Source organism: Engraulis encrasicolus, chromosome 3 (assembly GCF_034702125.1).
Source record: "Engraulis encrasicolus isolate BLACKSEA-1 chromosome 3, IST_EnEncr_1.0, whole genome shotgun sequence".
Classification (NCBI taxonomy): domain Eukaryota; kingdom Metazoa; phylum Chordata; class Actinopteri; order Clupeiformes; family Engraulidae; genus Engraulis; species Engraulis encrasicolus.
Window position 1 is genome coordinate 47,733,958 of NC_085859.1, and position 23,823 is coordinate 47,757,780.

The following is a 23,823-nucleotide window of genomic DNA, read 5'->3' on the forward strand; positions in this document are numbered from 1 at the left end:
TGGCCCTTATGAATTATTGAACCTCAGCAAAGTTGAGTGTCATGAGGCCACCCACATGTCACCATGTGTGAAAAGAAGCGAAATGACGTTTCAGTTCCCATACCCATATCTATTGGTTAATAATACCCGTACTGGTGGTGGCTTCTTCTTAATCTGAACTTGTACTTTCTGCATAAAATCGAGACATGTGCCTATAAGATTTGTAAAGGGACAAACCAGACACACTGTGATGCCATTTCCCCTGTAACATTCCCTGCACCGTCATGTCAGTCCATCTCCCTCTGCCTCTCCTTCACCCCTGTCTGCCTGCCTACCTGCCTGTCTGCCAGTCTGTCTGTCTGCCTGCATGTCTGTCTGTCTGTATATCTGCCTGCCTGTCTGTCTGTCTGTCTGCCTGCATGTCTGTCTGTATGCCTGTCTGCCTGCCTGTCTGTCTGTCTGTCTGTCTGTATGTCTGTCTGTATGTCTGTCTGTCTGTCTGTCTTGCTGGCTGGCTGGCTGGCTGGCTGGCTGGCTGGATGGCTTGCTGTCTGTCTGTCTGCGTGTCCGCGTGTGTACAGTGTGTGTGCGCGCACAGCCAAAGCACATTTTGCTGAGGACATGCCGGATTGTACGTCAGCAATCAGCATGCATCCAGACATCCAGTCATGAGCCATCTACTGTAAGCTCAAATGACACAACACAGCCCAGTGTGTTCCTAATTTCTGCTGAATCCGTTGGTCCCCCCACCACACGTCCTATTTAGCCTGTCACCACACTATCAGTCTTAGTCATCATCTACAATGGGCGCCATTGTGTTTTTAGTGGTGTATCAGCATGCAGTGTCATTACCATGTAATTCAGCAGAGGATGCCCTCAAAACCCCAATGGAATGGTGTCTTTCAAAGCGAAATTACAGTAGATCATCAGTGTTTTTGTGCTTTGCCAGTGATTACCGATGTACCTTCAGCATTGTGATTCGGTCATGAGAGTTCATCCATCCCATGTAAATGTAATCAAAATCCAGCAGGAATGGGCCTGGGTGTCATATCAGTTCCCTGTTGATTCAGTAAATAAAGTTGGTCATGGTGTCTGGTCATACACGGCTCACACCGTACCTTCAGTGACCTATGAAAAGTTTTAGCACACAGGCCATCCTGTAGCTCTCATCATGGTAATGATAGTACCCTCATCACTCCGCCTGATTATTTGAATGCTCCCCCTTGGTCCCCCCTGGCCCTGGGCACAGCTCTGAGACCCCTCTGCTCATTCTCCGCAGGGTACCGTCAGAGATTCTTTAAGTATAGAGATATGCCATTGTAATAGGCAGCTAACATGACCAGGTTCCAGTCTGCCTAAAGGGGCGTGTCATAATACTCCTAGCATTGATTACATTACATTGATTACATTGCACTTAGCTGACGCTTTCATTTATTCAAAGCGACTTACAGTTATTATTTGTCAGGGTATTGGTTACAGTCCCTGGAGCAATGTGGGGTTAGGTGCCTTGCTCAAGGGCACTTCAGCCATGGATGGAGATGTAGGGAGAGGTCAGGGGGGATTCGAACCTGCAGCCCCTGGATTGAAAGACCAACTCCCTAACCACTAGGCCACGGTTGCCCCCGTGAATAGAACAGTCCTTAGGTCTGCTCCGCTGCTGTGTCTGCCATGTTGTGAATAGGCAGGTACTGTGAGGCGATCCTAAAAAGGGTGCTGTGAATAGATCTGTGGGCCCTGTTGGGATGCTGTGTAGTGCCTTGGTCTCCAATCAAATGCCCGTGGGCCAAATCCGGCCCCCGCATGGCAAACATTTGAGCCGCCATGAGGTCAGAACAAATGAGACCATAAATGTGTGTAAGTTTCGATAACGAAAACTTCAGTGGGTCCTATCTCTCCAAAGCATTCACAGAGAGATTATACTAACAGTCTCATTGACGAGAAGGGCAAAACGGAAAAGCCGAAAGTTTGTCTAACTTGTTTCTCCTTGTGTTGGGGAATTGGTTTGGCCCGCAGCCTCACTTGCTCTACATAATTTGGCCCTCGGAGAAAAATAACTGGAGACTACTGCTATAGTGGGAAATGTGGTGTGGCACCGTAGAATGAAGATGTATCTTGGGGTGCTACGTGAAAGCCCATCTTGGAAACTCCCATCGTCATTGTGACACAGCACTCCACAGCACACAGTGCTCATGGCACACAATGAAATTGCATTTATGTCTTCACCCGTGCAAGGGGGCAGTGCAGTGGGATGATACCACGCTCAGGGTACCTCAGTCATGGAGGAGGATGGGGGAGAGCACTGGTTAATTACTCCTTTTACCAACCTGGCGGGTCGGGAGTCGAACCGGCAACCTTTGGGCTACAAGTCTGACGCCCTAACCACTTAGACTGCCCCTTGTCAGCAGGGCTGTTCCGTGGCATGGGAGGAGGTTACTGGAGGGTGCCCTCTTGGGATGTTTTTGTCAGGAGAGGTGCCTCAGTAGGCGTCAGGAAAGACAGTGGGGGGAAGGCAGCGGGGAGAGGAAAACAAGAGACAGAATGATGTCTCGAAAGGGCAAAGAGTGTGTGTGTGTGTCTGTGTCTGTGTGTGTGTGTCTGTGTGTGTCTGTGTGTGTGTGTGTGTGTGTGTGTGTGTGTGTGTGTGTGTGTGTGTGTGTGTGTGTGTGTGTGTGTGTGTGTGTGTGTGTGTGTGTGTGTCATGGATGTCTGCGTTCAGAACAAATAATGACCCTGTCTGTATCCGTGATGTGTGTACTGCATATGGGGCTGCTATGGGTGTGTACTCGGGGCTGGAGGGATTAATGTCCTGCTGTGGGGGAAGGATTAGATTCACACTTGGGGAGCTGGAAAAGACCTTTTACCAAGACAGGCCAACGCACATACACACACACACACACACACACACACACACACACACACACACACACACACACACACACACACACGCTCTTCCACAAGGGTATGAACGTCTCCATTGCCCCCCAAGTCAACAGCCCACCTGTATGAGTATCAGGGGGTGGTGTGCAGAAAGGGCATCCCTCTAGGGCAGTGGTTCCCAACCTATGGGTCGGGACCCACCTCATGGGTCACCAAAGATCCACAGGGGGTCGCAGAGCCCTCTTGATTTTAAGGGGTTTCATTTTAAATATATATAGCCCATGTTGAATAAAAGACAAAGCATTTAACTAATAAATGCATAGAAGCAACAAATTGTAAGTGCTACATTAAACATTTATTCTATATTTGACCAAAGACGAATTGAGGAATAAAATAACTAAAATTAGTTTTCGCAGGAAACAGAGGGCATCTTGTGACTCCGTCTCGTGCGGGCGCTCGCGTGGTTGGGTCACCAAAGCTTACAATAGTAAGAACATGGGTCCTTTAAGAAAAAGGTTGGGAACCACTGCTCTAGGGTATATTAAAGGGGTATGCCACTATTTTGGGGCTTAATACAGTTAAAATCATTGGCCAGAGTTTATAAAGGTGATAAAGTGTCTTGTTTTTCATGTTAAGCATTGTCTTGCTTTAAGACAAGTTAAAAGAGGGAGTATGTCGCTAAGCTAGTGAAAGTCAATGGATCCGTGTAGCATGCTGATCTGTATTTCAGATCAGATAACCTTATAGAATAGATCAACGTTGTGCATTACACACCGGCTGTGACACAGCCTTTAAAACTGGATGCAGCATCTGTGCCTATCTCCCTTAGCAACTTTGACAATTCTTTTGAATATTTTAGGCCTATTAGATGTTAAAGTGATACTGTCCCATTTTTGGAAATAAGCTTATTTTACACCTCTCCTAGAGTTAAATAATAGGGTTTTACCGTTCTCCTATAATTTCAACCGTTCTCTAGGTACAGCAGTACAAAATTTACCTCCAAGCTAGCAGTCCTATGAGACCAGTTAGCCGCCAGCTGGTCTCATAGGACTCAATTTTAACTGCTAGCATACTCAGAGAACGGTTGAAAGTATAGGAGAAAGGTAAAACTCCACTATTTAACTCAAGGCGAGGCTTAATATGAGCTTATTTCCAAAAATGGGACAGTATCACTTTAATTTAGTTGGCAAGTGTTTGCTTTCAGCCTGATATAAAGAAGTTGGTTACCTTTAACAAGATATTTTTTTTCTGGAACAAATGTTGATCAGAGATCCTTTTAAAAAGAATCACTGTCCTCTCACTGTGTTTTAATAGAAGTATTGCGAGAGCACTCTGAATTAAAGCGCACTACTTTGTACATGTTTATTTATTTTCTCTTTTCAGACAACAGCACAGGTCTAGTGGTGGACACAGGGGATGGCAACGACTGGTTACTGTACAACATCACAGATATGGTAGGTGCCTTCCCAGCCTGCCAGACCTTTTGATGTGGGGAGATAAGAACTTTGTTAAGCCTCTGACAATGTTCAATTATTCATGATGACGCCTTTTGAAAAAACGCTCTTCTGTGATGATGCCTTTTGAAAGGTCTCTGCTTGTTCGGCGAGACACTGCGTCTCACTTTGCTAAACAAATACACAACATGGCCACCCTTTTTCTTGTGGGTGAAATTTCAAGTCATTTTCAAAAACGTACTTGCAGACACAGACACAGGTGCGCGCGCTCACAGACACACACGCGCGCACACACACACACACACACACACACACACACACACACACACACACATAGGTGTACATACATGTGTACAAAACAAACACACACACACACACACACACACACACACACACACACACACACACACACACACACACACACACACACACACACACACACACACACACACACACACACACACACCGCCCTTGGGCTATCACCACCAAATGCCCCAGGGGTGATGCCAGGGGTTTGTCCACCAGTAAATAATGCTGCGTGTACCGAGTGAAAAGGCGAAAAAAGGTCACGATGACAATGGCTCCATTCACGTCTCATCTTCACATTGGGGTTTGGTGAAATATAATGCCCCAAACACAATCCCATGCCAGCGTCTTGCTGGGGTTTGCTTTGTTTTGTTTTTTTTGTTTTTTTTCTCTGTCTCTGTTCTCTCTGTAAGAGGGCTAGCTCAGGCACTGTCTGTCACCCTTCTATCTCCCCAAAGAAAGGGTTCACTGTGGTGGTGGTGGTGGTTGCGGTTGGGTTGGGTTGGGTTCCACACTGGACTAAAATCAGCGTGTCAACAAATAACACCACCAGCACCACAGAGAACAGGGGCAGGGGCCTATACTAAGAAGCTGGTTCAGGAGTACACCAGGTTATGTTAAGAGGTAAATCATCTAATAGAAGAGCCTGGAGTCATCACTTTCTTAAGGAAATCAGGACTCCAGGCTCTTGTATTAGTTTATTTATTTTTTTCAATGAAATTGTCTCAAATCTCATGAGCCTGAATGTTGCGTCATGCTGCTCCAGGCGCCAGGGCCAATGTTGCTCAACGCAACATCCAGCATCAATGGGTCAATGGTGATTTTCTCAGTTTCACTCTCAGAGACATGTGTGTGTGTGTGTGTGCCTGTGTCTGTACCTCTGTGTTTGTGTACATTTAAATAAATGACCCATTCCGATTTCTTTTCTCCAGCCCGAGAACACCACATGGTCGTCTCTGACGCGTTCGGAGTGTCTGAAGTACAAGGGCGAGCTGGTGGGGAGTGCGTGTGACTTTGTGCCTGACATCACGCTCATGTCCTTCATCCTCTTCTTTGGCACCTACACCTGCTCCATGGGCCTCAAGAAGTTCAAGTTCAGCCCCTTCTTCCCCACTAAAGTAAGTCACGGTGGTAACACTTTAGAATAATGGATGCAAAAAAGCATTATAAAGACTTAATAAATAATTAACTATTGATGAACAAAACATTAACAAACGTTTGTAAATGACTAGGAAATGTAAACAAATGCTTGTAAATGACTAGGAAATGCTGTTAATATTTTATATTTATCAAACATTTACAAGTTGCTTGTAAATGAAAAAATACTCTGTTATAAGGTGTGTAAAATCTTGCAGATATCATTTGTAGATATTTTATAAAGCATTAATAAAGCTTAGTTAATAATAAAAACATTTGTTAATGTTTTATTCATCATTAGTTAATTACTTACTGAGTCTTTACTAAGGAACATTATTATAAAGTGTTACCGTCACGGTCATCACAGATACCTAGCCAGGCCATGCCCTCCTAGTTGTGCAACACCTTCAGCAATGCTTCTATTCAGGTCAAGGGCCATGTAAATATTGTTTCTGATCTCCAGAAAAATCGGGAACTCCACCCACTTTCAACCAGTCAACCAGTATCAAACCTAGGGAGGTCAACCATGCCGTTTGGGAAACGCTAATTGTTATGCTCTTGGTCAGACCAAGTCTTGACGAGATTTGAAGGTCGATGATAATACTGCAGTGGTTCCCAAACTTTTTCAGCAGGGACCCCCTTTTGGATGTAGCCTCTTACTGCAGCAGGGGTGGCCGGCGACCCTTTTCACTTCCTGAAAATGCTTAACTACATCATAACAACATTGCTATGACATTACAGAGAGCCATAGTGCTGCGCTAAGGGGTTAAGGATATTTTTGCGACACTGCGAGCACAGCAGAAGAGACCAAAGCTACAGAGGGTCTCTAGACTGTTTGCATAGCAAGAGTGACACAAGCAATAAAAGCGACAGAGTGTGGCTGTTTCAACGCAGAATGCAGCATTCTGATATTCCAATTGGCTATGGTGGCTGTCGCCGAGTCACATTTGCTCATTTGGTGAAGTGAATATTTGCTGAAGTGCAACTACAAACTGTCACTCAAGAGTGTATTAACATTTAACTTTTTTTTTTAAACAGTCCTATTACATCATGATAAAATGATACATAACTAAAATAAAAACATAATAAATGAGATATAAATCAAATAAATTTGCTTCCGTGTATGCAAAGTCAGCATACTATGTGAGCGATACTTCACAACTGAATTATTGATTGCATTAATATTAGCTAAAGCTTGTGAAACCATTGAGTGAATGTTTGGATAACAGTTAGCTGAAGATGGTAGACTGAAAGGAAGCTAAGTACTGTACATGTACAGTACATATGCCATGTGACGTGTGACATTGCCTGAGGGAAGCGCAGAATTCAAGGCAAGGCTCACAGAAAGGGGACACTGGAAATCCTTGCCTTAGGGCTGCTTGTGGCCTGATAAGACAGCGCAGTCTGCTATTGTGACACAATTCTGCATGCAACCGTGCCTCGCCACAGTCTCGTGAGCAATAAATTACTATTCCATATTGGGCGCCGTCACAAAACTATGCACACTCTAGAAAAGACCAGCTGAGGTTACTTAAAATTCCAAGTTAACAGCAAGATCTTCAGTTTTTATCCAATTATTTGCCACAATATTCTGAACTGTAATAACACCGTTGCATGAAGTAATTCTTATTTACGTCAGTGAGTATTGTTTTCACTTCTTTATTCAGGCAGTGTATATTTGTTTCTTCCTCAAATTTAAATTGTGTCCCAACTACACATACATTTTATCCACTGGTATGAAAAAGGCTGGAGCCAACTCATTCATAAATACATTTACAAGCCGCATTAGGGATTACTTTATTGTTTCATGAATTACTTCATGCTGAGATCATCAGCTGCAATAGTTAATGGACAATTGTCCTCCTTCCCTTGACCCCAAAACAATGATGTGACGCAAAAGCAGAACCTTTGTCCTCATGTATTGAGGCTTGGGCATAAATATACCTTTGTCGTCATAGATTGACGCGATGGGTGTGAGGATCATAAAGCTTATGTCATTGAATTTAGACCCCCTTGAAAAGTATATGGTTCATCTCAAGTGGCTATCTTTGTAAACAAATGAATGCATTAATAAATGATGTGGATTTGATGGCATCCTTGCAGAGGTGTCAAAAGTAAAAATAAAAAAAAGACAGTTTCCTTCTAACTCAGGTAACTTAGCTGAGTAAAACATAGACCTGTGTGCTTGTTTTACAATCATCTGACTGATTGGATTAAGTTTTATGATGGGTTCTTGTTAGGTTTTAAGTGTTTTCCAGTATCAACATAGACTATCATTAAGGACAATGGAGTAAATGGTGTAACAGCTACAGTGAGTCCAATATGTATTTGATCCCTTGCTGATTTTGTTGGTTTGCCTACTAACAAAGACACGATCAGTCAATAAATGTTATGATAATATGTATTCTAATATGGAGAGACAGAATATCAGAAAGAAAATCCAGAAATTAACTGAAGAGAATATATATTAATTTATTTCCATTTCATCGAGCAAAATAAGTATTTGATCCCCTGCCAACTGATTACAGTTCCGGGCCCACAGACCAGATGGGCACGTCCGATCAACTTGTCATCTGAATTAAAGACACCTGTACACACTAACATGCATAAAAGACACATTGAATCAGCAGAATCAGTCCATAGTATGAGTGAATCAGTCACACTTTAACCTCACCAGCATGGGAAAGACCAAAGAGTGGTCAAATGATATCAGGGACACGATTTTAGACCTGAACAAAGATTAAATGGGCTGCAAAGCCACAAGAAAGAGACTGGGTATTAATGACCCAGCTGTTGATGCATTTCTTCCCAAATGTGAGGAATACAAAAGGACTATCCATCAGCCTGTCTGGGGTTCTATACAAGATTTGACCTTTTGTAGGGATTTGATAATCATGAGAACAGAAAGAAATCACCCTAGAGCTATACGGTATGAACTAGGCAATGATATCAAAGCTACTGACCAAAATCACTGAGAAAACTACTGGTAGCACTTAATGCCACAGAGGTTTAAAATCCTGTAGTGCACACATGGTACCTTTACTTCAGAAGGAACCTGTGCAGTCCCACTTGAGGTTTGCCAACGGACATCAGACTGATTTAGGATATGATAAGGAGGTGCTGTAGTCAGATGAAACCAAACTCAAGATATTTGGCATTATCACAATTCTATGTGTTTTGAGAAAGAGTACTACTGTCTATGATCCCAAGAACACCCTCCTCACCATCATGCATGAAAGTGGTATCATTATGGTTTGAGGGTGTGTGTGTGGCCAAGGCACAGGACAACTTCACATCGTCAACGAATGGATGGAGGGAGACATGTAATGTGCAATCCTGAGTGCAAAAGTCCTTCCCTCCACCACTACACTGAAGGGTGGGCCATTTTTGGATCTCCCAACATGACAATAATACACAACATACAGTCAAAGCAACGAAGGAGTGGCTCAATAAGAAGCATATTAAAGTCGTGAAGTGTCCTAGACAGTCTCCAAATATTAACCCTATAGTAATTCTATGGAGAGAACTGAACCTCCCATTTACCAAGCTACAGCCACAAACTATTAATGTTTTAGAGATAATGTGCAAACAAAAATATTTTCTACTATATGCACAAACATTGTCATCAACTAAAAAAAGCATCTGACCTCAGTGCTAGACAACTAGGGCTTTGCCACAAAGCACTTTATCTTCTTTAGCTAGAGGGGTCAAATACTTATTTGCTTTAATTAAATACAAATAAATTAAATATATTATTTTAAGTTATTTTCTGGAATTTATTTTTTGATATTCTGTCTCTCCATATTTGAATACATATTATCATAAATTTATAGACTGATCATGTCTTTATTAGTGGGCAAACCGGCAAAATCAGAAAGGGATCAAATACATATTGGACTCACTGTATGTAATATCATGTGCAAGTGTTGTACTTGCACCATGAATTTACTTTAACTTTTTACTTTTGCCACCTCTGTTCTTTTCGCCTCCCAGGTGAGGAAGCTGATCAGTGACTTTGCCATCATCCTGGCCATCCTGATCTTCTGTGGCGTGGACGCTCTGGTGGGAGTGGACACCCCCAAGCTGCTGGTGCCTAGTGACTTCAAGGTAAGCCTCGCCTCGTCTCGCCTCGCTCTTCCCTCTTCCCTCCCTCTGTACTCCCCTCTCTTTCACTCTCTGTGTGGATTCCAATATGCGGACTTCCGTCCTCCCATGCTCACTTGTCTGCTTGTGACCTCATGATGATGTCACTGACGACAGAAAATGAATTCAATATCTTGCAAAAGCACAATTCTTATGTCATTTTCTCATTTGCAATTGGGATGGTGAATGAAAAACAGTCCCCCAAAAGTTGTTGTGGCTAGACTGACAGCTGGGAAACTTTATTGTTTCCTCCATGGAGGCGGGGCAAGGCCACAAGCACAAGTGAAGGATATGGAGTCTGCCTATTGGAATGTACCCTTTGTGTGTGTCTCTCTCTTCCTGCACCCCTGTAAGTTTGAGGTGATCCACCCTCCTCTTCATTTACATAATTGATAGCCTCTCCGTTTGTTTTTAATGCCCACGTGACCCTCTCCTCCTCTCAATGTTTCATGCCGGCCATAAATTATAAAGAGCCACAGCTGCAATATTTTGTTGTCAGTGTTCGTGACCATGTGTCTTTTGGTTGGGGAGTCCATCATGGTCAAATATGCTTGAAACCATCTTTTTCCAAAGCATGGACACCTTTTTCCAACAGCATTAAAAATGGAGATTCACACCATTAAAAATTGAGATTCACAAAAATGGAGGTTCACAAATTCATGCTTCCCTTTTTGCAACTTTCTTTGTAGAATGAATTTTACATGTGGGGAATTTGACATTCGGTTTACAAATGTTAGCCCTACCTACGGTATTGTATTCATGACATGTCTTCATGACATGTATATACGTATGTATGATATGACTTTATGTCCCCAAGTTGTGCTGCCTCTACTGTTGTGTGTGTCTGTGTGTGTGAGTGTGTGCCTGCGTGTGAGGGTGCATGTGTGTGTGTGTGTGTGTGTGTGTGTGTGTGTGTGTGTGTGTGTGTGTGTGTGTGTGCGTGCGTGCGTGCGTGCGTGCGTGCGTGCGTGCGTGCGTGCGTGTGTGCGTGCGTGTGTGCGTGTGTGCGGGCGTACGTGCGTGCATGCGTACGTGTGTTTGCTTGTGCGTGCGTGTGTGTGTGTGTGTGTGCATGCGTGTGTGTGTGCGTGTCTGTTTGCCATAGTGTGCGTGCAAGCTTCTTCCTCTACCTGCTGTTTAATCCGCCGCCCCTCTCCTCTGCCCCCCTCTCTCAGCCTACCAACCCGTCACGTGGCTGGTTCGTGCCTCCGTTCGGGGGCAACCCCTGGTGGGTGTACCTGGCATCGGCGCTGCCCGCCCTGCTCGTCACCATCCTGCTCTTCATGGACCAACAGATCACCGCCGTCATCGTCAACCGCAAGGAGCACATGCTGAAGGTGGGCATGCGGGGCTGGCACCCTGCCACCCTGGCACCCTGGCACCCTGGCATTAGCACGGGGTAAAAGGGGTGCCGGCGTCGCTGGTGGCATGGGTTTCTGTGAATGTACTGTATGAAGTGTTTTCGCTAAGCAAGAAGAAAGGCCTTTTTTGTATTCACTTTCATTGTTACTCTGAGAACATTTGGACAAGCTTGGGCTGTTCATCTGTAGTTTGAGTGAGAAACAATTGTACGTGTAGGGCCATCTGAGACGAAAAGGTTGATGGATGAAAAATCGATAATCTCTAGCTGCAGTACTGTGGGCCAGCCTAAGCCAATACCTTCTGCTCCCATAACATAGGAATTCTGTGTTGCTCATCATAGAATGAAACGAATATGAGAAGCGCAAATACAAATACATCTCCAGCCCAGACAGGCTTGACCCGCAGATGAGCAGATGAGATGGGATTTCCAGCACTGGTATAATGTTGAAATAATTAAGTGTTGATTGGTTTATTCGTGTGTTGATTACATGATTAATATGTTGATTAGGCATCAGTAGCCATTGAAAATATCCCCTTATCTGTCAAAAGCGTCCTCACATGAGGGGCTGGCACGCGGGCCTGGCACGACAGTCTGGAGAGGGGGCGACAGGGGGAGGGGGGGGGGGTAGAAGAGCTGTAGGTGCCCGCTCGTGTGCTGTTGGCATGAGGTTGGCATGGACTGGCCTGGCCCGGATGATGCTTCAGCACGCCCCGTCAGAGGCACAGGAAAGGGGTGGGATATTAATAGTCAATCTGTCGTTCAATATGGAGAGAGAGAGAAAGAGGGAGAGAAACATAGAAAGAGAGAGAGAGAGAGCGAGAGATGGAGAGAGAGACAGAGAGAGAGAGAGGCATCGAGGAAGATAGCAAGAGAGGGGAAGTGATGAAAACCAAAAATAGCTAAAAATCAAAAATAGCCTTTTTATTTCATCACGTAGTGTTTTATTATATCACACGAGTAAAAGTTCACGGACTGCTGGAGATGGAGAGAATGAGTCACTACAGGTCGTTTGAGCATCAGCAGTTTCATATCATTCAGCTCCTTCAGTGTTATGGGGGGAATGTATCAATTGGGATTGGGAGACGGGCTGTGTAGCGGTCACAGTAACATGACGAAGATGAGATGGAAGTGAACAGTAGTGTGTGTTGTAGGAGGTCGATAATAATACTGCAGCCACAGCTGAGTGCTGCACCTCCGTCTGTCCTGCTCCTCCCTTCACTGTGCAGTAGTCAGGGCTGCAAAGATGTCCCAGTAAAATCTGTCTTTTCGGGGGCTTGATTTCAGGATGCTCGTCTAAGTCCTTTTTCTACTGCTATTTTACCAGATGTGGGTTGAGTATCAAAGGGCTGTCTAGAAAATAATCATAATAATAACCATTATGGGCTCTCTTTGGTAAAAGACCTGTTTATGTACGCATCTCCTTCGTAAGAGCTGACATTCTATAGCACTCTGCTTTTTATGTGCCATTAGGGATTAAAAGCTGAGAATAAGCGTCTTATCAATGCTGGGTGTCTGACCTACAGTAGAAGTAAACAGCACTCTTCAGTGAGATCGCAAGAGGCTGCATTATTACTTTTACTTACAGTATGAGATACAGAAAGGGACCTGTACCGTTAAGTTACTTGAAAGCTTTAGATGTCACTGAATAAATTGTATACATGGAGTGAGTAGTAAAACGTCTTGTTTGTGGTCGTCAAGAGTCACCAAACAACAGACTTTATATTTTTCATCTGTACAGTACTTAATGACACACATCAGTAGATATGCACTACCTCACATGGTATGAGGTAGTGACTATGGGCATCTTTTAAGAGTTCCATGTGTCATTTCTGATTATCCATGCTGGCATCACCAGCCATGGCATGTTCACATGTTGTCATCTCAGCATTCTGTATGTTGCATAATTTAAGGCTCCACATTTGTGATAGTGGCTCTTTCTCAATGCCCAGTGTTCTAACCTTGCTAGGACATGAAATGCCCAGTGATTGGACACTCCGCGGAGTTCACCAAAGAGTAGCCAAATATTGGGTGTTCCACGTCCTAGCAAGGCTAGAACACTGGGCATTGAGAAAGGGCCATTGAAAGCCCCAAGCTACAGCAGTGATTCCCCTACCCCGCTGTCCGTCCACCTCCCCTCTTTCCCCCCCTTGACAGAAAGGCGCGGGCTACCACCTGGACCTGTTCTGGGTAGCGGTCCTGATGATAGTGTGCTCCTTCATGGGGTTGCCATGGTACGTGGCCGCCACCGTCATCTCCATCGCCCACATCGACAGCTTGAAGATGGAGACGGAGACCTCGGCGCCGGGGGAGCAGCCCAAGTTCCTGGGAGTCAGGTACAGTAGAGGGAGAAGGGATGCACCTGGACCGGGACCTGGAGCTTTACCAGGTGCCATGCACTGTACCAAATCACAATTGAAATGCCATTACAGAAACCAAAAAACGACGTATCCCTTAATGCACGCCGTACCACCAGTGGCACGCTGTAATAGTCATTGAAAAGTTAAGCACCAGAGCAGTGCAATATTATGACATAGGTCCTGCCATGGCTGGAGTGCCCTTGAGAAAGGCACCTTACACCATATTGCCCCAGGAACTGAAACCAATACCCTGTGTCTAAATAACTTTGCTTTGGATGAAAGTGTCAGCAAAATGTAATATAATGTAAACTGGCTATAAAGTATGGTTTTGGGAAGCACACCTAACAAGGTAGTTCCCCAACAGGATAATCTTTCTCACATATCCCAAATAGTGGTTCACATAGCACGAGCTTAAGTGTGCCTTTGAATTAGAAGTTGGTGGCCTGTACATGTATATTTTTACACGCCAGTAAAAACATGAGGGATTGCCTGTATTTTTTTGCTGTCGTGTTTTTGGCGTTGTTTAAGAGTTGCCAAGGCGTTCATATGACCAGCGGCGTGCGTCGTGGCGGTGGAAGGCTGCTAAAGTGGCCATGTTGTTGGCTGGTGGGCACACTAGGGGTTTATGCTCCAAACACGCGGCTTGTTTGGTTAGCTTCAGGTGGCCCGTATTGACCCAGCTGTAAGCTGAGTCAACACCAACACGCTCCGCTGCACACAGGACGCTTTGCACAAGATGTCACATACTAACACATACAGCACAAATGTGTCTGAGGTGCTGTGATACTTAGTTTCCAATGGTTTTTTTTACATTTGTTCGTGCATTGCATTGACAATCCTGATCGAGTTCAAGTGTTGGGCTGAGGTGTGTGTGTGTGGGTGCGTGCATGTGCATATGTCTGTGCGCATGTGTGTGAGTGTGTGTGCGTGCGTGCGTGCACATATGTCTGTGCGCATGTGTGTGAGTGCATGTTAGTTACTATAAAGTTCATGTGCGCTTATACTCACAATGTATCAATGTGTGCTAATGCTCCTTTTGTTGTGTGACAGGGAGCAGCGTGTGACGGGAGTGTGTGTCTTCATCCTCACTGGCCTGTCAGTGCTGATGTCCCCCATCCTCAAGGTACAGGCCTTCTCTGTGCCCTCACAAACTCTGTGCCCTCACAAACATGATGTGACAAGACTGTAAAATAATGCTCTTTATTGATCACTATTGCAAATGAGCTGCAGTTTCTTAAATAAATAGACATATTTTTCACAATATTCTTTTTTTTGTTAGATGCACTTGTATTTATGTACTATACGTATGTATATGCACGTGTATGTATGCACACATGTAATCTGGTCTGCTGCATATTTCTCATCCCACATATTCAATATCGCTTATTTTGGAAGTGATTTGGAAGGAAGCTTGACCTGAGAGTTGATATTCCTGTTCCTGTCTCCCCCCCCCCCCGCCCCTGTCTAGTTCATCCCAATGCCGGTGCTGTATGGCGTCTTCCTCTACATGGGTGTGGCCTCCCTCAATGGAGTACAGGTGGGTCCTTTGTCTTCTCACCTCACCACACCCGCCACGGAGCTCGCGGGCATCACTCGCTTCTCTGGTTACCACCAGAGGAGAGAAAGAAATAAATGTAAAAAAAAAGAATGTGCCCACCCTGTCCCCAAACACCCCCTCTCCCTAACCAATCGCCCATGCCTGTGGGAAAAGAACAGGGAAAAAAGGGAAAAACAACAACAGAGGAATGAGACTTTTTTTTTTCAGTGGAGGCACTTGACACCAACTGATTTTCCACCTGGCCCAGTCGCTCTGTTGTTGTGCGGACAGCTTTGATCTGATTCCAGATCAGTTCAAAGAAGCCCGGAGCTGAGCCCTTCAAGCTTTTCCGGTTGTAGAGGGAGCCAAGTTTGGCGGCATCCATTTCTGGCATATTATTAGTCATCAGCAGCTGCCCAAATTTCATACCAAAAACTTGTTCTTTGAGGGGATCACTTGCCAATAACAAACTAAATAACTTCAGCACTGAAATATACTTGGATATGCTTAGGTGTACGGAGAAAAGGCCAACATTGGTGCTAAAATACTAAAAAAAATGAAAAATAAAAACATTTTGCGGGGGAAAGAAATGGACAAAAATCCTAGTTTTGTCTTCAATATTGTACAGTGAAGGAAATGAAGGGTAAACAAAAAACCACAAATACGTATCTCAAAATAAAAAAATATCCTGCCTTTTTGTCCTCAATATCACGCAGTTCATGGACCGTCTGAAGCTGCTGCTGATGCCAGCCAAGCACCAGCCGGACCTGGTGTACCTGCGGCACGTGCCCCTGCGCAAGGTGCACCTCTTCACCTTCCTCCAGGTGCTCTGCCTGGCCGCGCTCTGGATCCTCAAGTCCACCGTGGCCGCCATCATCTTCCCTGTCATGGTGAGCTGAGCTGCCTCTTCTACTTCATTTGGATATTATTCAGGGTTCCCACTGCTCATGCCATTCATGAAATGATGCCATGGAAATTCAACAGCGGTATTTCCAGTCATGGAAAGTTGTGGAATTTGACCATTAAGCATGTACAGTCTATATCATGTTTTTGTCTAACGGTGATTTGAAAGATTGGCTATCACAAATTGATGACCACAGAGCTAATAGCTAACTCGTATCTGTATTTTTGGGCATTTACAGTTGTAGTTTTACTGGAAGTCATGGAAATGTTGTTTTATGGTCAGGGAAAGTCATGGAAATATATGTCTTGTTCATGGAGAGGGACGATTGTATATTACACAGTGACTCTGGGCGCCGCTTTGTTAGTTGGTCGCTCTGTCATTACGTTGAGAAGTGGTTTTCTTTTTTGAAGGCTTGCACTTGACTTCAGATGTGTAACTGTGTGTCGTCTGCATAATACTGTACTGTATGAACATTCTATTTAGCACCAATCATTCATAGTGCAGCTAAAGCTAGATTTATGCTTCGCACGCATAGAATCTGCGTCCGTCCGTTTTCTGTCTATGCGAGTCCACGCCCCCCTCTCAGAGGCTCTGCGCCCGTAGTCGAGCGCCTCGAAAAAATTCTAACTATCCGTCGGACGGACGCGGAGTACGCAGACAAAAAGGCACTATGATTGGTCGTCTCGCTACTTCCTTGTTCTGTTCTTGTGGCAGCGCAATACCAGTAGTTTGCGAGAGCAGAGCTGTATTCTGTTAAAAACTTTATTAATGCCTTGTGTGTAAATGTGTGTAAATACACGAAGCTACAAGCTAAGTAACAAACAATGCATCAGTTGAACACTCGTGGCACAATGCCTGCGGTTTTACTACCGTTCCTCCACCGAATGTAAACACACATCGGCAGAATCAACTGTCTTTACATGCTTGCATTTTCTGCTCGTGAAAACAGACTGGGTATGTCAAATAATGATACCAGTGCATTGCCTTTGCAATTTGTGTGAAAATACCTAGCTAACCGGGATAGAAAGCAACATTGCTTAATAATGACCGCAGTGCTTACAATGTAGTGAAAGTAGCCTAATCGCGCAATTTCAAATGTGGCTCGCGACGAGACCTCGGACCTCGCAGAACTCGCAGATGCATGAATACAATGTTGGTTCGTGGCCACTCCCACGCGAGTTTTGACGAGCGCAGTTGCAGAAGTCTAATCTGACCTTAAGATTGCATGCATTTTGTGTTTTCAGTACATTGTGTCTTTTGATAAGAGCAATGTAAGATCATCGTTGAAATGGGTTTTGTGTAGTATACCCTCAGACTATTAATTTATCACAAAGAAAAATGACAAAATGGCATTGCTTAACCCAGTAAGACAGCACCTGCTATAAATTAGCAATGGCAATGACCAAGTCGTAATGTATTACTAAAGGCCCTGTGTACCGGCATAGTGGTGTAGTACTACAGACTATTACAGCGTCCCACTGGTGGAACGGCGTGCGTTAAGGGGCTACCACTTAGTATCTAGTGCCACCAGTGCCGGTTTCCTGGTAGGCCTAAAGCTCGACACAGCGTGACTCGGCCAACACTTTTTGCTTTTCGAATAGGCACGACACAGCTCAATTGTAAAGCAAAAAGTGCCAGCCGAGTTGCACTATGTCGAGCTGTAGGCCTACCAGAAAACCAGCAGTGGAAAAGAGGCATAGTAGGCTGTAGCTTTGGTAAATCAGAGCCGGCTTCCAATGATGTGTGCCTGCCCTGCCTGTGCTTCTGCAGATCCTGGCCTTGGTGGCGGTGAGGAAAGCCATGGACTGGATGTTCTCCCAGCATGACCTCAGCTTCCTGGACGACGTCATTCCCGAGAAGGACAAGAAGAAAAAAGAGGACGACAAGAAAAAGAAGAAGAACAAGAGGGGAAGCATAGACAGCGATGTTGAGGACGTGAGTACAACGCTTTTCATCTGTAACCCTTCCACATTATAGCAATCATCCAGTCATGGCAAGTCAAAGACGTATTGATGAGCACCAAGAGAGTTCATACTTTGCTGGTTGAAGAATAGGTGAAGGTTAGTAGAGTAGAGTAGAGTGCTTTATTGTCACTATATAGATACAGTGAGATGATGTTTGGAAGCAACCCACAGATGCCCACATAAGTAAAGATATATTAACAGTATCGCCAATGCGATAAGAAAATATTAAGCTATAAGATGTGCAATCAATTTAGATATTGCAATGTTTGTACATCCCAACATGTACTGTTGATCCTGATCCTGATCCTGATTCCATATAGTATGCGGTATAAGATATTAAATGTCCCGTTAAGTTGGCCTTACTGTATAACCCTACCTTCATACAGCCATAAACTCATGGTACCATCGTCACAGCCAGAACAGACGGTTGTCTGTCGCTGCTCTGCCCGGCAATAACAGTCACAGACAGACAGAGTAACTGCGTCATTCCGCAGCCTCCTTCATAGTCTGGCAGCCCCATAGTTCCTCATAATTCAGCAAGTCTCTCCCTCTCTGCCTCAGATGAGTTCAGGCCAGGAGAGGAGAGAGAAAGCTGGGATCAGCATTACCCAGCACAACTGTCACAGTGAATCAAGAATTACTCTCCCTTTGCCCTACACACACACACACGCGCGCGCACACGCACGCACGCACACACACACACACACACACACACACACACACACACACACACACACACACACACACACACACACACACACACAAAGGCCTTAACAGTTTCTTTGTAGCTGCAATGTCAGACATTGTTCAAAAACAGAAAAGTGCATTGCTTTTTTTCCAGAAAAGTAGATTGCTCTTCTGTACTGTCAGTTTTCAAATTATACTATTTTGGCTTTTGATTTTACTACTTTTTTTCTCCTTATACTGTATGTATTTCGCTAAGCATGCAATATTTTATGACTACAAGCAGTAACATTAGATCCTGTAACCATGTGTCCGCCCCCCCATGTGCAGTCCGACTACCCCTACAATGAGAATGTGCCCAGCATTAAAATCCCCATGGATATGATGGAGCAGGAGCCCTTCCTGGGGGACAAAGACAGTGAGTAGACCGAACCCGGATCGGATCGGACTGGTGCCGTGACCAGCGTCTGCACACATTAACCGCACTGGGGACCCCACACTCCCTAAGTGTGGCTGTGTCCGGTGCCACCGACCGACCGTCGTCATGCTTTTCTGGGTCAGGCACCGGTGCTTTTGGGGACATTTGCGCACCTCCGTCTGTCTTGTTTTCTTTGTTTCTTCGCTTGTCGTCTGGTTCTGTTCACTCTGTCTGCATGGCTGGCACGAAGTAACCTGCCTTCACCTTTTTTGCTTTCTTCCATTTCTGGGATATTTTTTTTCAGTGGTGGATGAAGTGATGGAGCACTTTCATCTGTTTTTCCTCTTTCTCTTCCGTTCTGTCCTTTATTTTTAGCATCCGCTCTTATTATGCTTGGCTGCCTTTACTTACCTACCTTCACTCTTGATGGGTTTTTTTCTGTTTGTTCCTCTCTTCTCCTCCTCTATCCGCTTCCATTTTAGAGATGACCATTTAACATCTGTGCTTTTTATGGGTTATGTGTCTGTCTCTGTCTGTGATCTTAAACGACGTGGGTCGCAGGCTGGTCTTTCCGTCTCGTGACGTAACATGCATGTTCTCTTAAATCGTAGCTTCTGGTGAATGAAAACAAACACATACTTGTCGTCAGCCTGTCATCATCTAACAGAGAAAGATCTAAATGCTGCTGCATTCAATTCATAATCGACTAACAATCATCACAACGGATATCATTGTCTTTTCTTGGTCTCTACATGTATTTTGCACACATAACCCTCTACTTCCACATGTAGGCCTGAGAGAATAGAAGTCCATTAACAGGTGTTAAGGTGTGTGGTGGTTGCGCTGTGTTTTTTGTTGTGGTGTTAAATATGCATGCTGTTTTAAACTAATCTCTCCAGGATGCTGCTTCTGTCTGTGTTGTCATGCATGATGTCTGCCTGGTGTGTGTGTGTGCGTGTGTGTGTATGTGTGCGTATCCGTGCATGGTTGTGGTTTTGTGCGCATGTCCATACTGTATGTGTGTGTATGCGTGTGCTTGTGTATGTGCATGCATGTGTGTGTGTGTGTGTGTGCGTGTGTGTGTGTGTGTGTGTGTGTGTGTGTGTGTGTGTGTGTGTGTGTGTGTGTGTGTGTGTGTGTGTGTGTGTGTGTGTGTGTGTGTGTGTATGTATGCATGTGTGTGTGTGTATGAATGCTGGCATGCCCATGTGTGTGCGGGTGTGTGTTTGTGCGTGTGTAGTACGCATGTGTGTGAGTGTACGCACGTGTGTGGAGGGGGGGTGTAGTAAGCTGAGGTCTTGCAGGGGTAAACTGAGGCCCTGTGTCTGCTCCTCTCTCTCTCTCTCCCTCCCTCCGCAGGAGAAAAGCCCCTTTCATTCCTTGATCGGCACACCTCATGCTGAAAGGCAATACTACTACCAGGAGGACTCCATGTCAAGGTACAGCGTTGCCTGCCTCTGTTGTTTTTGAGTACTCTTATGGCTCTTTTCCACTGCCGTTTTTCTGGTAGGCCTACAGCTCGACATAGTGGGACTCGGCGGCCACCTTCTGCTTTTCGAATAGGCACGACACAGCTCAATCGTGAAGCAAAAAGTGACAGCTGAGTCAAGCTGTGTCGAGCTATAGGCCTACCAGAAAACTGACTGTGGAAAAGAGGCATTAGTAGTGTATCTGCATGAACACACCGAAAGAGACAAAAGCTACAAAGTGTGGCTGAACTGTTTCAGAGCAAGACTGTCATTTCGCTTTTTGTGTTTCTGCGTACGTGCATCTGTGTGCGTGCGTGTGTCAGTGCGTGCATGCGCGTGTGTGTGCCTGCCCAGACAGATTACCTGGCTCTGCTGTTTTTTGAGTACTGAAGTAGTGTGTTTTTGAGTACTCTTAGTAGTGTATCTGCACGAAAACACTGAAAGAGAGAAAAGCTACAAAGTGTGGCTGAACTTTTTCAGAGCAAGACTGTCACAAGCGAAAATTGTATGAATTCTAGTCGACTAAAACAAAAATGATTTAGATGACTAAATTGAGACTAAAACTAAAATTACATTTTCGTCAAGAGACTAAAACTAAAACAAAATAAAAATTTTGTGTCAAAATTAACACTGCAAGCGACAAGCGTGACAGAGTTGGTCTGTTGAAAACAGGATGTCGCCCTGTTTTGTCGCCAGCTCCTCTATGCAAAGTCAATTCCTTCCAGCAGTGTCGCTTCTTTGACCTTTGGTGTGTTTGTGCAGTATGTGCATGTGGTGTACACTACAGTATGTAGTGTGTTTGTCTGTATGCACTGTGTGTTTGTAGCTTTTTTTAGTTTGCTTGTGTGTGTGCGTGTCTGTGTGTCTGTGTGTCAGTGCGTGCTTGCCTATGTGTGTGCATGCATGCGTGCATGTGTCTGTGCGTGCATGCGTGTCAGTGCGTTCGTGCATGTGTGCGTGCATGTGTTTGTGCGTGCGTGTGTCAGTGCATGCATGCGTTTGTGCATGCGTGCGTGTGTCTGTGCGTGCATATGTGTTTGTGCATGCGTGCGTGTGTCTGTGCGTGCATATGTGTGCGTCTGTGTGTGTATACAGCATCCTGCTCCACACTAGGGGGTGGATGTCTGCAGGCCAGTCATGTAGGCCAAAGGGCAGACAGATGCAGAGGCTCAGTCTCTAAGAGGGGCCCTGTGCAGACGGCTGCTCCTTATTAGGAAAAATACACACGTGGAACAGCTGTAGCGCACAGTGCAAGACACAGAAATTGAAATAGGAAAACAAACATTAGGATTTGTGCTGAATGTTGCCTAAAGATTCCCCGGATATGCTGTGATATTAACATGCATGCATTGATTCGGGATTTCAAGGATTCGATACAAATGCACCTGTCCTGGTATATGACAAGAAGACATAATGCTATTATTCGGTGGAAGACCTGTGTGGAAATCTGCCTTAATCTCTCACACACACACACACACACACACACACACACACACACACACACACACACACACACACACACACACACACACACACACACACACACACACACACACACATTATGATTTAATCTTACACATTTTTATTGATGGACCATATGCTCCCTATAAGACCATCATTTTGACCAAAGTTGAATAGTATTTCTTTTAAACCAAGCCCCTCGTATAATTGACTTGATTAAAACTAACTACATAAACATCTATACGGTGCTGTTTGGGATGCAGGTCTGTAAGAACCCAAAACGTAATAACTGCCCATAACGTAAAACTGCCCATAATATAATAATAAGAATGTTATTACGTGATGGGTAGGGAAGTGTTATTACATTATGGGCAAGTTATTACATTATGGTCTTTATTACGTTTCAAATGGGCCCAAATTATTTCGTTATGTGCAGTTATTACGTTATGGTCAGATATTATGTTTTGGGCTCTTACAAGGTCTGTGCTTTATGTCTAACTGTCCTTCTCGCTATCCTCTTCCCCTCAACAGTCCCGAGCGAGTCCCGTTAAACGTGCCTACGATTAGAATAGAGATGGACCCAGATGACGACAACAACGGATACTATTGGAAAGGCAAGGGCACGGAGACGACCCTTTAGCCCCTCCCCACCCTCCTCTCTTCACCCCCTGCCTTCATTGGACACCTTCCTGCCAATCATCAACTGACCTTTGAACCTTTACTGTACACCAATGGACCAGACCTCCACATTAGTCTTCGGAGGAAACAGCACATCAACTAGGAATGCAGCACTGATATGTGTGTGTGTGCGCGTGTGCGTGTGCGTGCGCGTGCACGTGTTTGTGCGTGCACATGTGTATCTGTGTGTGTGTGTGTGTGTGTATTTGTGTGTAACTATGTGTCTGTGTGATCCAGGAAGTTCCAAGACAGGAAAGAACACACAGCATGTTTTGTTGGAGTGGAGGGATAGAGTTAGAGAGAAAAAGACTGTGCATCTTCCTCAAGATGGCCTCTGGCCACTGGCATCACGTGATCACCTTTTCAATTTGTCCTCTAAGTTCTCCTTGGTAGACCAAGACTAGAAGGGGTTCGAGAGATGGACCACAAGGGAAGAGCGTAGAAGGTCTTCCACTTATTGTACTTCAGCACTCTACATCCCAAATGTATGTAACTCCTAACTACTATGCAAAGCCAGCCTGATCTTTTCTACTGTTCATGAGGAGAGGCTCCTCAGAGTCTATATCACTCACACCACCATCCAGCTGTTCTTTACCCTTTATATTGGTTTTCATCCTGACATGTCAAATCCAATTCCTTTTTCTTTCTCTCCCTATTCTTCACCTTTTCATTTTTATATAAGGAACTACTGTAATTATGTATTTTTTTTCCTGTAGCAGGAAAAAAATAATATCTATAAATATTATATATATATATATATACATATATATTGTAGCTCTACCTCTTATTTTAGGTGGCAGGCATTCTGTAAAGACAATAATTCATTTTAAAATGTTGATTTTATTTTCCTTTTGATATTTGCAAAAAAAAATATATGAAGCATTGGATGGCAATGAGGATGTTAATATTCTTTTCTGTGTACTGTAGTGCACCTCTGAAAATCGTGAAGGAGGAGGTGTGAATGAGTAATGAACAAATACCTGTGACCAAGACAACTAGTATGCTTTTAACTGGCTGATTAATAATGTTGTGACATGACTGATGTGTATATGGAGCTGCTGCGTGTACTGTAATGTCTTCTTCTGACAACAC

At 44.5% G+C, this 23,823-nt stretch overlaps 1 protein-coding gene across 3 annotated transcripts in view; it reads left to right on the top strand.

Moving 5' to 3' along the window:
* Positions 1 to 22,672, top strand: part of slc4a4a (solute carrier family 4 member 4a) — a 90,097-nt gene extending 67,425 nt beyond the window's left edge. For all 3 annotated transcript variants that reach the window (XM_063195552.1, XM_063195551.1, XM_063195553.1), the window contains 12 exons: positions 4,240 to 4,310; positions 5,549 to 5,734; positions 9,747 to 9,860; positions 11,072 to 11,233; positions 13,414 to 13,592; positions 14,667 to 14,739; positions 15,085 to 15,153; positions 15,870 to 16,043; positions 17,828 to 17,992; positions 19,036 to 19,123; positions 20,483 to 20,562; positions 22,585 to 22,672. In XM_063195552.1, coding sequence (XP_063051622.1) covers positions 4,240 to 4,310; positions 5,549 to 5,734; positions 9,747 to 9,860; positions 11,072 to 11,233; positions 13,414 to 13,592; positions 14,667 to 14,739; positions 15,085 to 15,153; positions 15,870 to 16,043; positions 17,828 to 17,992; positions 19,036 to 19,123; positions 20,483 to 20,526 — 1,325 coding nt within the window. In that variant the 3' untranslated portion in view covers positions 20,527 to 20,562; positions 22,585 to 22,672. The remainder of the gene's footprint in view (positions 1 to 4,239; positions 4,311 to 5,548; positions 5,735 to 9,746; positions 9,861 to 11,071; positions 11,234 to 13,413; positions 13,593 to 14,666; positions 14,740 to 15,084; positions 15,154 to 15,869; positions 16,044 to 17,827; positions 17,993 to 19,035; positions 19,124 to 20,482; positions 20,563 to 22,584) is intronic.
* The last annotated feature ends 1,151 nt before the right edge of the window (positions 22,673 to 23,823 follow it).